At 31.5% G+C, this 16110-nt stretch overlaps 1 protein-coding gene across 4 annotated transcripts; it reads left to right on the top strand.

Moving 5' to 3' along the window:
- Positions 1-2695: 2695 nt before the first annotated feature.
- On the top strand, positions 2696-15252 carry LOC114191784 (pentatricopeptide repeat-containing protein At2g03880, mitochondrial-like). Of its 4 annotated transcripts, none has more exons than XM_028081177.2 (6): positions 2696-3218; positions 4270-4309; positions 4738-4906; positions 5369-7557; positions 9019-9142; positions 14436-15252. In XM_028081177.2, the coding sequence occupies exons 1-4, from the start codon at positions 2946-2948 to the stop codon at positions 7278-7280; spliced, it is 2394 nt and encodes a 797-aa protein (XP_027936978.2). In that variant the 5' UTR covers positions 2696-2945; the 3' UTR covers positions 7281-7557; positions 9019-9142; positions 14436-15252. The 4 variants fall into 4 exon arrangements, with proteins under 4 accessions (XP_027936978.2, XP_085532003.1, XP_085532002.1 ...); XM_085675877.1 differs by lacking the exon at positions 14436-15252 and having other exon boundaries at positions 5369-5659; positions 5981-7557; positions 9019-9385; XM_085675876.1 differs by lacking the exon at positions 14436-15252 and having other exon boundaries at positions 9019-9385.
- The last annotated feature ends 858 nt before the right edge of the window (positions 15253-16110 follow it).

Below are 16110 nucleotides of genomic sequence, written 5' to 3' on the forward strand. Positions count from 1 at the left end.
AACATCGAGTGATGTGCCTGTTAAGGGACTTATGTAATTATTATCTTTATGTCACCTTGATGTGTTGTCACCACATGTAATTTATTATTTTAAAATTCTATAATTTTGTAATTTATAATTTATGATAATATACTATAATATTTTATAATTTTAAGAAATTATTATTTTATAATTGTACAAACTTGTAATAATAATAATAATTGTAATAATAATATTTACACTACGACTCATGTTAATAAAAATAATAATAATAATTAATATTAACTCTAATAAAAATCGGTAACAATATTACAGATAATAAAATTAATATCAAAAATAATTAAAATAATAAAAACGATAAAATTAATTACGGTAGTGATAATATAAATAATAATAACAATAATATGACTATAATAACTATTACAATAATAATAATAAAATTAATATTGTTATTAAAAAAAACAACGATAATAACAATAATGTTAAAATAATAATAGTAATAATATATAATATAATAATAACAATAATTCTTATAATAATAATAAAAAAGGAAAAATAATAAATAATAAAATTAATATAAGTAATAATAATATAATAATAAAAAGATTTCAAACGACTACTAAATATGTGAATTTCTTTCTTGTGAGGTTTGATGAGTCTTTTTACCCCTAGTCTCAACTCTAACTTTAACCCAACATAAAATTCATAACCATGACTCAACTACTTGTGTAATTTTACTTATATATTAGTTATCTAAATCACTTTCACCTAATGTGGGACTTCAAACTCATATTGAATGATAACTGCTCCCCATGACATTTGATGTGCAATTCTGAATATATACTAGTTATCTAAATCCCTTCCACCCGATATGGAACTTCAAACTCATATTAAATAATAACAACCTCCACCTATGAGATTTGATGTGCAATTCTATATATATACTACTTATCTAAATCACTTTCATCCGATGTGAGATTTGAACTTATATTTACTCATTTTACTCATTTACTAGTCACAACAATAACAATATTAATAATAATAATAATAATAATAATATCAGTAATAATATGACTTAATTATGTTTTTAGTGCATAATATATTTTAAAACTTTTAATTGAGTCAGTGACAAATTTTTGTAGTTTATTGAGTACTCAATAAATATATATTTTTCAATCTAGTTCCTGTCGTTAACTTTTTTCTGATTATTGAGGGATGTTAATTTTAAGAAGTTGATCATATTATTATCTTGCGATGATTTGTCACCACATATTATTTTCTTATTTTAAAATTTATAATTTTACTATTTATGATTTTATAATTTATAAATTTATAAATTTTATGATTTTTTTTAAATAATTGTATATTTTTATGTTGTTATCATTTTATTATTTTCTATCAAAATTGACTAATTACATAATTATGATTTCATTATTTAAATTAAAATATAAAACATATCATAACTTTTATATTTCATAAATTCGTAATAAAAACTCATGGTAGGACAAAAACATAAAATTTAAATTTCTATTTAAAATAAAAGTCTAATTCAATTAATGAGTTTTTCAATAAAATTAATACACAGCTTTTTATATGTATAAAATTTATATGAACTTTCTTAAATAATATTTTTATTTAACCAAATGGATTTCTAGTTGTTTATGAGACAAAAATAAATCTTGCATCAAATACTAATAACTATAATAATAATTATTATAATCATCTTGACCATTTATTTCTCATGAGGTTTGATGAGTCTTTTTACCATTAGTCCCCAACCTAACCCATAGTATTAGTCCATAACCATGATCCAACTACTCATTTTTTTCTCCCAATAAGTTTGATGGGTGTTTTTACTTATATAACCTCATTGAACTCCTTTCCATGAGATTTGTTATGTAATTTTACTTATATAGTAGTTATCTAAATCATTCTCACCCGATGTGGGACTTCAAACTCATATTAAATAATAACAAACATTCAGAGTTAAATAAAATGAATTAGACAACCAATTAATTTGTTTGTTTTTTTCAAAGATTAACATAATTCAATAATGGTTGACAAATCCTTCAAATTTGAATGGGTATCAACATCGACAGTGAAATTTTAAACAAATCATATATTTATCAATATACCTATTTTTCTTTTTTAAATTTGAGACAAAAGAACAATTTATCATAATCTAATAAAAATTGAGACATAATTACTAACAAAAATATATAATAGTAACGTATAATAATAACAATAATTATTATTATATTAATACTAATATTTATTATAATTTTACTACTATCATTATAAATAATATTTATAATAATATCATTAATAATTAGAAATAATAATATTTATAAAAATATTATAAATAATAATAATATTTATAATTAATATTATAGTTGAAATCATAAATTAATAACAAAATAAAAATAAATTGACTTTTGTAAGATTTGAACCCGGATCTTTTTGTATCATAGTTTTAAATGACGAAAAAACTAATTTTTAAACATGTGTCAATAAAAAAAAAGATAATATAGTAATTTTGATAATATTTTTTTTAAAATATAATAGATAATAGATATATTCATATATATATATATATATATATATATATATATAAAGAATTTATTTTAGTAATGTTTAAATATTTTTCGAAAGACACACATCTAACACCCATTCTTAACCCACCTTTGTCAACTGAGGATCACACGTACTTCTGCTGCAAGAAAAAGTTACTTTTATAAAAATCCTTTTTTTTTTCAAATATCCAACGAGGGTTTATGAAGGGCTTTAACAAATCTGTGAAAAATACAACTCAGCCCTCTTCCTTTCAAGCACTATCAATGTCAGTTTCCAGTTGCGCAGTGTGAAATCCCATTCTGTCATCTAAATCTTATCCAAACTCACTAGGACATGAACCAACCTTCAATTTTCAAAATCCCATTCCTTCACTCATTCAATTGACGAAGCCAATGTTGGAGCTCATTGCATTCTCGCGCATCCGCCGGCTGCACCACACGGTGCTCCGTCCTGCACACGATCCTGCTTCGCGGCCGTTGCTCAGAGTGTTCAGTTCTCTCGGCGGTAAAAACACCGACATTGGAGGCAGGTATTTTTTCTGTTCCGAATCAGGTGACGGTTCTGATCAAGTAGTTGACGCTAGAGTCAGAGCGGCTGAGGAGGAGTACCAGTCAAAGGCCTCCGCCATCGTTTCCACATATCCCAGACCCAAGGATTATCTCACTGTTAGTTTCTTACTGTCGTTACTGCTATTATTAGTTTCTCAATTGTTTCAGTTTCTCCTAAAATCTGTTAAGAAATCGAACAATTCTCATGTAAGTAACATGTCATGTTAGGGATATATTTTGATTCAGGTCCAATAGCTAAAAGCAATTGAAAACTAACTTAGACTGTTTAATAATTCCGGTGTGTGAGTGAAAATATAACAGGCTTGTCTCATGACCTAAGATCATTTAGTTTTTCTTTGCACCAGCTATTTTTATCTAATGCTTTTCTTCACTCGGGAATAAAAAAAAAAAAAATCGTATTTCACTTTTTCTTTCTCTATTAGTGTGTACAAAGAAATTTATCCACCCAGGGCCTTAATTTAGCTTATAAAGAAGTTTGTATATTTTTTTCTTATTTTCAACTTCTAGAAGTGCTTATAAAAAAAGATAATCTAAACAGGCCTTTAGCACGTTTTTGTAATTTGTGAAGTTTATCAAAAGCTGCTAGTTGACCATTGTTACAAGTCTGAACTGAATAATTGTTTCAAGTGGCTGTGCAGTGGGGATTTTATTTATTGAGCGAAATGGAGACTTTTCACTTCAGCTAATATCTGTTAAGATCATTGGAGTTTTCTGTTCCTCATTTCTTCCATACGAGCTTGTTGAAAATTTTTTCTCTTGGATTGGAGGGTGACTTTTTTATTAATCATAGGGGAGGTTTTGGGAGGATTTAAATTCAATGTTTGTGTGTTGACTGCTTGAAAGTCCTACTGTTCTTGTTATGCTACTTCATGTCTAGGTTATTCCAGTCATTTTTGGGGTGCATTACAGCGCTGCCATACCCTATGTACGGGAGGTGCTCATTTAGTCTTGTGATTATAAGCTCTTTTATCACACTCCAGTAAGTTTATAATCAATCATCTGAATAAGTTCTTATTTGGTGAGAGGTTTCTGAAATGTTCAATTATGTTGTTTATCCAAATGCACCAAGGTGATGATATGTTTTGCCGAATGCTCTACTATTCATATTTGTCTTAATTTTATTTTCTTGTAATATTCCTGTTTGCAGGAGTTGGAACTGGAGACTGATGGCAAAACAGCCCTTACTGGTTGGTTCTAACATATAATGTCTAGTTTTAGTACACGATAACATGCTTCTTTTATAACTTTTGTCATGGATATGCTGTGTGCATACAAGTAGGCTAGATCATTTAGCTTCTAGGACTTGCACTATTTGGTTGAAGTCTGATTACAAAATTACTATAGAGGGTTCACCTAACCTTTTTTTATTTTTAAAATCTTGTCCTCTTTATGTTTCCATCCTGTATCCTTCAATTCTGTTGTTCAGCACTATAGTGGGCCTAGGAATATTCTTTATAATGTACGTTTCTTTTTGTATTTTGGTTGGTGTTTCTTGTTCTCACATCGAATGTGAGTTGCACAGCTTAAACTTGTTCGTTCATGGAATATGTTTAATGGGGGTATACTCCAGTGTTATTTGTTTTTACCATAACATTTATTTGAATTTTTATTTCAGGTAAATTCAGGGAAAAGATTGAGCCGAAGAGAGAAAATTGCCCACCTCATATTTTACGAGTTATAGATGAAGAACTTGTGAAACTACAGTTGTTGGAGGCTAGTTCTAGTGAATTCAGTGTTACCCGTAACTACTTGGACTGCTTGACTGCACTTCCTTGGGGATACAGGTATCCATACGTGGAATTTTGTAAGACCTGTGAAAATATTTTTTATTGATAAATTAAAAATAATTAAATGAGACATAATATAGTTAAATTACTTTTAATATATCACGAAGATGTAATAACTCAATTGGTTAGAGTTTATAGACAATGGTTGTCATCATGAGTTCAATTCTCACTTAACATCTTTTTAGTTTTATTAATTTAAAAATTCACATTAACCTACAATAGGTATACCGGTAGTGAATTCAACTCCCATCAAACTATAACGTATTATTATTATTACTATTTTGTTTAGCAATTAAACGTGTGATGTGCCAAAAGTAACTTCACTAAGTAGTTTCTCTTTAAACTCTTCTTATTTCCCAAAGGAATACTTGGTAATTGGTATCTGCTTTTGTTTTTTTGACACTTACATTCATTTATGGATCACGGTGATAGTGCCCTTAATTATAATTACATACGCAGCATTCAAAAATCAAAGCACTTACTATTGTTGCGACCACTCACCTTGCATCACTGTTCATATAGTGGTAACTCCTCTCTCGTATCTTCACACTTTGTGCCCAAAGAGACGGAATCTCTACTCAACTTTTGTCACCAGCGAGACCTTCCCGGAGCCATGCATCTGTTGGATGCCATGGAAAGACGCAGAGTTTGGGCCGACGCTATCACGTATTCTGAGCTCATCAAGTGTTGCTTGGCTCACGGTGCTGTCAGGGAAGGCAAACGCGTTCACCGCCACATATTCTCAAACGGGTACCACCCGAAAACTTTTCTGATCAACACTCTCATCAATATGTATGTAAAATTCAACCTCTTAGAAGAAGCACATGTGTTGTTCAATAAAATGCCTGAACGAAATGTTGTATCGTGGACAACTATGATATCCGCTTACTCTAATGCCAAGCTCAATGACAGGGCCATGAGGTTCTTGGTTTTTATGTTTAGGGATGGAGTCATGCCTAACATGTTTACTTTCTCTTCTGTTTTGAGAGCATGCGAGAGGTTGTCTGATCTCAAACAACTGCATTCTTGTATAATGAAAGTGGGGTTGGAGTCTGATGTATTTGTTCGCAGTGCGCTTATTGATGTTTACTCGAAATTGGGGGAGTTGCTGGAAGCTTTGAGTATTTTTCGTGAGATGGTCACTGGAGATTCTGTTGTTTGGAACTCCATTATTGCTGCGTTTGCTCAGCACAGTGATGGGGATGAGGCTTTGCATCTTTACAAGAGCATGAGCAGAGCGGGTTTTCGGGCGGATCAGTCAACTCTTACTAGTATATTGAGAGCGTGTACTAGTTTGTCGTTGTTGGAGTTAGGGAGGCAGGTCCATGTTCTTGTGCTAAAGTTTGACCAAGATCTTATCCTCAACAATGCCCTTTTAGATATGTATTGTAAGTGTGGTAGTTTGGAGGATGCAAAGTTCATTTTCAATCGGATGACTAAGAAAGATGTAATTTCTTGGAGCACCATGATTGCTGGGTTGGCCCAAAATGGTTTCAGTACGGAAGCACTCAATTTATTTGAGTCGATGAAAGTGAAAGGTCCAAAACCAAACCATATTACATTTATTGGGATTTTGTTTGCATGTAGTCACGCGGGGCTAGTAAATGAAGGTTGGATCTATTTTCGATCTATGAAGAACTTGTATGGGGTAGATCCTGAAAGAGAACACTATGGGTGCATGCTTGATCTTCTTGGAAGAGCTGGGAAGCTTGATGACATGGTTAAGTTAATTCATGAAATGAATTGTGAGCCAGATGTTGTTACGTGGAGGACTTTGCTTGATGCATGCAGGGCACGTCAAAATGTGGATTTAGCCACACATGCTGCTAAAAAGATTCTAAAGTTGGATCCACATGACACAGGAGCTTATGTGTTATTATCTAATATTTATGCAACTTCAAAAAGGTGGAATGAGGTTGCAGAAGTTCGGAAGGCTATGAAAATAAGGGGCATAAGGAAAGAACCTGGATGTAGCTGGATTGAAGTCAATAAGCAAATACATGCTTTTATTTTGGGAGATAAATCACATCCTCAAATAGATGAGATCAATAGACAGTTGAACCAGTTTATTTGTAGGCTGACTAGTGTTGGTTATGTACCTGACACAAATTTTGTACTACAAGATCTTGAAGGGGAACAAAGAGAAGACTCTCTTAGATACCACAGTGAGAAACTGGCAATTGTTTTTGGTATCATGAGCTTTCCTAAAGAGAAAACTATTAGAATATGGAAGAACCTAAAGATTTGTGGAGATTGTCATAAGTTTGCAAAACTTATAGCAATCATAGAGCAACGACATATTGTAATTAGAGATCCTATTCGATACCATCATTTTAGAGATGGGGTATGCTCCTGTGGCGACTATTGGTAGCAGATGAGAAGCACATACGACGAGACAGAATCTAGGACAACTTTTAAGTTCAAAGCAGCACATTTCACTCTACAATCAGCTGTATACAAGGATAAAGTGTGCAGCAGTAGCAGTGCTGTCAGTTAACGTCAGTCTGATTGAAAATTGATCACAATGCTTAGCAGATGAAGCAAGAAGGAGCATGTTGGACCGACCACATTTTACAACAGATTCTCTGGTTGGGAATTACTCAATCTATTGAGCAGTGGAATTTTAGCTTTAGACAAACTATTTCGAGGTAAGGGAAGCTTATTAATTTTTATAAGTTCAAAACATTAATATGATTTTTTATTTGGCCGGATTGAATTAGTTATTTATTGTTTTATGTTCCGTTGATGAATTGTTGGACATGTATTTGTTTGTGCAACCTTTTTGACTGGAATGATAGTGATGATGAGAATGTGAACCATATAAATGATATTGAATTCTACATATCTGATAAATATTGTGATATGAAATTTCTATGATCGTTTTTCATGGTTTGATGAGAATGGATAAGATGAACTTGTTGTGATGGTGTATGTTATATGCATGTATTGCGATTGCGTGAATTGTGTGAATATGATAATTTCTAAGGAGAAATATCATATTAAATGGGACCTGGACCAGTGCATTGAGTTGGAATCTGAAGTGTGAAGTAATCCTGACCCTACTAAACTCACTTACTTATAAAGAATGGAATTTAGGTAGTGAGAATCAAAGAAGGTAGTAGTTTGCAGGATCAGTATGGAATAGTACCATGACTTTGAGGACGGAAAGGAACGAACCCTGTCATAATGTTTTGGGATAAGGATGATGATTTGAAATAAGAGGAGTTAAGGTCGTATATTTTCTATACATGACAGTTGCATGACTTTCATGAGTATTCAATTCAATGCACTAGTATTCTGAAAATTGAGTTTAGGTCATGTTAAAGTTTTAATAAATGATTAAGTCTCTATCATTGATACAATGTGGTGTATTGACGGATGAAAGCTTATTTATATTGAATAGTTACTACAAAATTTATTTAAATTCTTATAAAATTATGATAGATGTTAAAAGTAAATAAGCTTACCCTTCATTTCTATTGTGGTGTTTCATACCAACCGACAATGATCTTTTATATATATATACACACACACACACAAGTGATAAGGTAGATGTATCTATAGAGGATCTTGCAGACGATGGTGAGGAGCATCCAGTGAGACTCCGAGTATGGGTATGGTAATTTAGGATTAATTATATATGTATAAATATACGTGTATTTCAGAGATCCTCCTATTAATGTACCCTGTATGTAATCAGAAAAAATTTTAGACACTTCTTGGAAGACTGAACATTACATTATATTTATATTAATCACATGATTAACAAAGTAATAATAAGACTATTATTTTTGGGATGTTACAAATTTCATTCTTATTGTTATTGCTAGAGTAATTTAAATTTATTTGAGATTTCTTGGCTTACCTCATATAGACACCAACCATTACCATGTGGGACAGATATGTTTTTCACCTTAAATTTAGGATAGCTGCCAAATAGGGGTTTGAAAAGGCCCTTAGGTGACAAATAAATGCATAACCAATTAAGGGCAGTGTTCAGAGACTTTTGGATGAGGCAGCGTTTTTATTTTCTGAAAACTGTCATTTTTATGTTAACTCCAAACTATTTCAAATTTCATGAACTTTAATCAGTTAATTTCTCATTTCAGCGATGAGAACTTTGATGTTACTCGGGCGCAAAAGATTCTTGATGAAGACCATTATGGATTAACTGATGTGAAGGAAAGGATACTGGAATCATAGCTGCTGGGAAACTAAGAGGAACTTCACAAGGTAATCATGTTCAATGTACATATGTATCCTGAAGATCTGGGTTTCATTGTATATGCCAAATGTTTATATTGATTTCGCCTTTAATTTCTACAAAATACTTTGTTAAATTAAAAAAATTGGTCATTACACATTTTTTGTATTAGGCCCCCTTCACAAAGTACTCTACATTTTGGTCCTTGAGAAATTCTTTGTGGATTGGTATCTGCCATTTAATGAAGTTATAATGGTTTGTTATTTTTTTTATACATATAGTTGGGATGAAAGGAAAAAAATGTCAGGTGTAAATAGCAAAGCATCGGGTTTTGTTTAATTTTAATGTTGAGACTAAAATGAATTGTACATTTTTTCACACGGGAACTAAACATCAGCTATACATATGAAATCTAACACTGTTATCTGACACAACCAACATGGAACATTTTGTAAACTTTTATTCACGTAGAGACCAAAATGTAGGGATTTTTTCATGTGGGCACTAAGATGAGGAAGGGTGTAAAGTTCAGGGACAAAATTTATACTTTAACCTGAATATACTATCAGAATTCGAATGGTTTAGATGCTCTAATTAGTAGGGCTGGACAAAAATAACTGCACTGTACTGAACTACCACAAACTGCACTGAACTAAAAAACAGTTCGTATGAACTGTACTGAACTGAAAAACAGTTCAGACGAACTGAACTGAACTGTTTTTCTGAAAAATAAACTGGACTGAACTGCACTGTACTGAACTGCACTGCACTATAATATGAACTGTACTGAACTGTTATAAACTGAACTGTTTTATGAACTGCACTATATCAGAACTGAACTGCACTATTTTTTAACTGAACTGTACTATTTTTTTACTGAACTACACAATTTTTTACTGAACTGCACTATTCTTGAATTGAACTGCACTAATTTTTAACTTAACTACACTATTTTTGAACCGTTTTTGAATCGAATTGCACTGATTTTGAATAAACTTCACTATTTTTGAACCGAATTGTACTATTTTTGAACCGAATTGCATTGATTTTAAACTGAATTGCATTATTTTTGAACTAAATTGCACTGTTTTTGAACTGAATTACATTATTTTGAACCGAATTGCACTAATTATATATGATTGTAATACGCAATAATAATATAAAGTTTATAATTTGAAAGTGCTTAGGAAATAATACTTGAAATAAGCCTCATACTTCAATACACCAAAATCAAAATATTTATACATCTTAATACATAGGTTCTCCAGTAGGTTCTCCCATAAACAACATCAAAATGTTAATACATCTTAATACATCTTCAATCATCTAAATTAATTGCACTTGAAGGTCCCACTTCGTCTTGAGAAGTTATATCTACAAAAAAAAAAAAATTAGGCTTTCATATAAAGTATCAACTAAAAAGTATATAAAGTTTTCATATAAACTCACCTTGCTCAAATTCATCAAGCTCTTTAGGATCCTCATTAAAAAGTATAGAGAAAGGAGTTCCTCTTAACCAATCTTGTGTGCAAACAAGTACTTCCACTATTTTAGGCGTTAGGCAACTACGATAAGGATTAACCACCCTTCCTCCTGTACTGAATGCACACTCTGATGCTACGGTAGAGATGGGAATGGCTAACACCTCTCGAGCCATGTTTGCAAGGATAGGAAATCTAGTTGAGTTGACCTTCCACCAATGTAAAACATCAAACTCAACCGACTTTGTATAAGGTTCAGGATCCTCTCTCAAATATTTATCAAGCTCTGATATATAATCAAATCTACGTCCTGTAGCTCTTAGGTAGAAGCTCATGCCATGAGGATCATCATCTTCATCATCTAATTGGGATTCTTGTTGACTACTTTGAGAACCCTCCTCAACCCCTTGATATTGATCATAAAGTGTTTTTAAAGATGACAATAATTTTGATTTCAATCCACTGGCCATGCTAGATTCAAATATATAGTCAATGAAGTAATTAACAAAATCCAACTTACTCCTAGGGTCAAGCACAACAACAATCAATAATAAGATATTAATTCCATTGGGATTTCCCCAATATTTATCATACTTACCCTTCATCCTCATTGCCATCGATCTTATACTCACATCACTACTCTCAGAATATTGTCGAATCTTTTTACCAATTCCAAACACTTCCTTCATATACATATGACTAGTGACGTAAGAAGAACCAGAAATGCGCATGGTAGAGTCATAAAACATCTTTAAGAACGGTAGAACAGACATATAAAATAATGTCTGGACATTACTATGTTTCACTATTATTTAAATAACAGTTCATGCAAACACCAAAACAAAATGGAAAAAAAAAATTCCACATTTCAGCCAACAAATGGAAACGTAGCTAAAACAATATAATCAATTATATAGGATTTGAAAATATTTGAACTAGTAAGTACATGATCAATTATCAATAAAAGCAATGTTTTGAAACTTTTTGTGCTAATCAAGACTTAATCAGTTATCTAACTTAAAATAATTATTTATTACAAGAAATTATTGATTAAAATGCTCAGTGAGTCTTTTAAAATATTCTTGATACATTTACAAACTTTTTGAAGGCAGTGATTATCCATGTTACTTAATTTAAATGAAAACTTTCTCGATATGCATGATTTACACATTCAAGCAAGTCATAAAACATAATACAAATTTAGTTTCTTCATGAAACATTTTAAAGGGAAAACTTTTCAATAATCTTAACCTTCTTCGTCATCAAAACATCTTCAAGATAAAACTCTTCAATAATCTTGGTCTTGATCAATAGGAAGAAGTAACATATTGAAGATATAATAAAAGATAGTCGAATAACTACATCTTATATTTAAACAATTATCAAATTTTTTATTGATAATAATTGATTCATAAGATATCCAAATTATATTAAAACAATATTGGACAAAGGTAGGTGCATGTAGCAAGAAAAAAGAAAGTGATAAAAGAAGTGTAGGATCCAAATTTAGGCAGATTTAAAACTAATAAATATTTTATATTTACATGTAGACTTCATAGAATATAATAGCTTATTACTTATATCACCACTAGCCAAACTATTTGTTTATGTTAAAAAGTTCATATAAAATATTGAGATTATTTTCTTAGTAAAATTCAATAAGTTCGGTAGTCTTTTACACAACTGAAAGTTCTCAGTAACAGTTCAGATTACAAAACATTCTTCATATCAGTTCTAAAATAACATCGCCATATAGTTCGAAAAACTTTCTGATAAAAAACATCTTTTGCAATGGCCCAAAACCACCCAAGGCTTGTTCAAAACAATGAAATCAAGCAGAAAGTTGAAAAATTGCACAAGCTGAAAGGAAAGAAGATAAGTACCCCCACCCCACCTCAATCCACCGAGTTTGTGGCTGAGTCTATGAAAACAAAGTTTGAGAGAAACTGAAATTAATATTTCCCCTTTAGATCTAATTTTTAGAATAAAATAGCAGGCACAATGCATCCCTGTCATGAAAACTTAAAACAAAAACAGAGGTGAACACAGATTCCTGAAATGAACAGGCAAAAGTTTTTACTTGCAGAAGGTAGAGAGAGCCTTCACTGAACTCCGCAAGACCAGAGAATCAAAACCAGACCCCAGAAAAAGTGAGAAAACAATGATTAAAGCGGGACAAGGCTTAAAAATGCATGTAGGAGTTTAAAGTTACTGAGGAAAATTTCTTTCAGTGATTTCTAAGAATTTCATCACCATCATACATGCTTTCTATGTTAAATGATTAGATACTTTGAACACTACTTCATCAATCTGGAACAGAGAAAAGGATGCTAATTAAATATGTTAGTACAATGAATACCTGTTTTAAGTTTGGAAAAACATGCCACAAGAAAGGAATTGAAAGGATCTGTGATGAGAAGCTATATACTGGATCTGTAACAACAGTAAGCACACGCTCCAATGATGATCCTTTTTCACTATAAATACAATTTTCAGCATTATCCTGCAGTAGATCATTTAGGTAGTTTATGGGTTCAAGTAAAGCATAGTATAACATAAATATCATACAAAATAACAAAACCAGAAGCAGTCTGATTAGAATTATGACATGGATGGAATATAAGATTCAACTGGTACATTTGATCCACAAGCTAAGAATTTCTCAAATTAATAACACACAAAGGACAATAACGCAAACATATGCAATACACAACATGGAAGTTTCTTCATACAGATTAATAACTTCCACTAATAATATAAAACAAGCTTTGATCTGAATACAAGAGCACTATGAATTTGACGATCCAATGAAGGACATTATTGCCTCTACAGCACAAGGAAGCTTTTTTGTAAGAATAATGAAGTTAATCCATAAATAAACTACACTATTGCCCTTGCTAAGTCCCAGCCATTAGAAAATAAAATGTTATCCGCCGTTCAGCTTCTATAAGCTTACTCAATCAGTATCTACTCTGTAAAATCCTAATTGGGGAACAGTAAAATCTCCCAAATTTCCCAGATTTCCCAGTAAAATATGCTCAAACCAGATTTCCCAGCTGGTTTCAAGTTGTTGATGAAGAAAACCCTAACATGTTCATCCCAAATAAAAGATTAGAATGATTGAATCGGAGAAAAAAGAAAAAGCGAAATGAAAACCTAAAAATATAAAGAGATAACCTTCGACGGCGGCAACCTTCGACGGCGGCGCGACCTTCGTCGGCGGCGCAACCTTCGACGGTGGCACAACCTTCGACGGTGGCGGCGAGGTGACGGAGATAGGGAACTTCGATCTGTCTTGGATGTGTCTTTGTGTGTAATTGCTTGTGGACCGAACACTGCTTGTGCACCGAACGAGAGTCAAGAGAAAGAAAAAATTTACAGTTCAGTGTACTGGGTATCAACAGTTAACTGTTTCCAGTACAGTTTTCCGAACTTTAACCAAAAAATAGTACAGTTTAAATTTACTATTAATAGTTCAGTTATTTTTGGTTTAAAATAGTACAATTAACTTAAGTATAGTACAGTTCAGTTATTTTTGTGCAGCCCTACTAATTAGGTAGTATTAAATTGCTGTAAATGATGTCTTGATAATAATTATATATATATATGAAGTATTTTATAGCAGGGCAACCATGCGATGCAGTATGATATTATTTGTTTTAACTAATATAGATTTTCTAAGAAATTTTAGTAATAATTAAAAAAAAATTAATGATTTTGTTGACTGGGTTTGGCTTTTATATTGGCGAAAACATGCCTTTTTATGTAATTAGTATTGATTATTGTTAAAATGGTTTTAGTATGATGTGATCTTCTGAATCCTCTATATTGTATTTTACAGGGTCATCGTCGAACCTGTATTTTACAGGATCTTCTGAATTCTCTCAATCAATCCTTTAATTCTCGGAATATAAAACAAGCCGTAATTGTTCTTCACCGACCTCAACATTAACCGTATCAAATTTGCAGAGATTTGGGATCTGTTATTCGGGAGGGTCGTTAAGCATCCCAGATCTTAATTTTATAGAAAATATTGAATTGAGGGAGATGAATAAAATAAAAATACATGGCAAGAACAGAGATTAGCAGATGAAGCCTCTTACTTTCGAAATCCATGGCAGTAACAGAAAACCCTAACTAAGCCTCAAGATTATAGAAAATGTATAGTCTATAGAAGCCACTTTGAAGTTGAATGCTTCAAAGAGAGGGAAGAATCTTGATGCGTAAACAACCGTGCCTTCTCCGCGGCCTCCATTCGGCGATGACATTGACAGCTGACTACAATGTCGACAAAACAAAAACGAACGGTCTCGAAGGAATCACCAAGCAGTGTGCCCGAATTAATAGACCCAAAACAAATGCTGGAAGCATATTTACTATTAGAACCCCCAGATTACTGTATAACTCAAAAGAAATTGACAAAAATAACCCTGTGTTCTGCACTCTCATGAACAAAGACAATTAAGTACACCAAAGTAGAACTAAAATACCAATTATCTACATGGAAGACGTCTATGATGGATTTCAGTGGTTAATTTTTCAATTGTAAGTTTGTTTTTTCTTGTTTTTTCAAATATTTGATCTCTGGAAACTTAACATTTGATCAGTTATTTTCCAGTAATTATAATTACAATTGAACAAGCCATTTCAATGAAAAATACCCAGGTTGAAAATATTATGAATATGTTGTAATTATTATGAAAATGTTGAGAAAGGGAAATTATAAACCAAGAATAATAGTTACTAAGACAGACAACGTTGCAGCCTAAAAAAACACTCTACGTCAAACAACCTTAGATATTAAACTGCACTAGATAATAAATAAAAAGTTAATACGTTGTTAAAAGTATTTTATTATAATTGTCACAATCAAAATAGTAATAGGTGATTATTTCAAATTGTTTTTTTATATTTCACGATGAGCTAGATTAATTCCATGTGAATTCTTTGTCAAGTGAACTAATAAATGATTCTTTATGTTTTTACCGTATCTAATAGTCATATATATTCTTCTTTGTTGAGGGCATATTTTGAGGACAAAAATGTAATGGAGTGACACTGAAAAACGAATAATACTTTGAATGAAGATTGATTGTACAGTGTCTTGGTTTTAGGATTTCAAAACTAAGACGAAATTCATGTGTAAACTACTTATATTGTGGATTAATTTTACAAACATGTTTATTTTGTTGTATTATGTTTTGATGTAGAGTTCAATCAAAAAGTTCGTATATTTCTTTTCGATAATCATATTTTTGAATTTTTTTATATAAAGATGGAATATAGTATAGAAAGTGGGAGTAAAAAAAAATGAAGAAGATGAAGATGAGTGAGAGTGATCAATTGAAAATGTAAATTGTAAGAATATAAAATACAAAAAAACTAAATTATCAAATGTTTTGGGTATAGGGGCAAACATCTATTTTCAACACTCAAAATATCTTTTAAATCCTTTAAGTCCTTCTTGTCTAATAATCCACCGTTCGTCGCTTCATTCTCTCTCGTTCGGTGGTCCA

Source organism: Vigna unguiculata, chromosome 7, assembly GCF_037176805.1.
Source record: "Vigna unguiculata cultivar grain cowpea cultivar isolate G323 ecotype 2 chromosome 7, ASM3717680v1, whole genome shotgun sequence".
Lineage (NCBI taxonomy): Eukaryota > Viridiplantae > Streptophyta > Magnoliopsida > Fabales > Fabaceae > Vigna > Vigna unguiculata.

What these genes read in the sequence shown, in the direction of transcription:
- LOC114191784 (XM_028081177.2), top strand. Translation starts at nt 2,946, where the DNA reads ATGTTGGAGCTCATTGCATTCTCGCGCATCCGCCGGCTGCACCACACG. An exon ending in GACCCAAGGATTATCTCACT is followed by an intron (nt 3,219 to 4,269) that starts GTTAGTTTCTTA and finishes TCCTGTTTGCAG; the next exon opens with GAGTTGGAACTGGAGACTGA. An exon ending in TGGCAAAACAGCCCTTACTG is followed by an intron (nt 4,310 to 4,737) that starts GTTGGTTCTAAC and finishes TTTTTATTTCAG; the next exon opens with GTAAATTCAGGGAAAAGATT.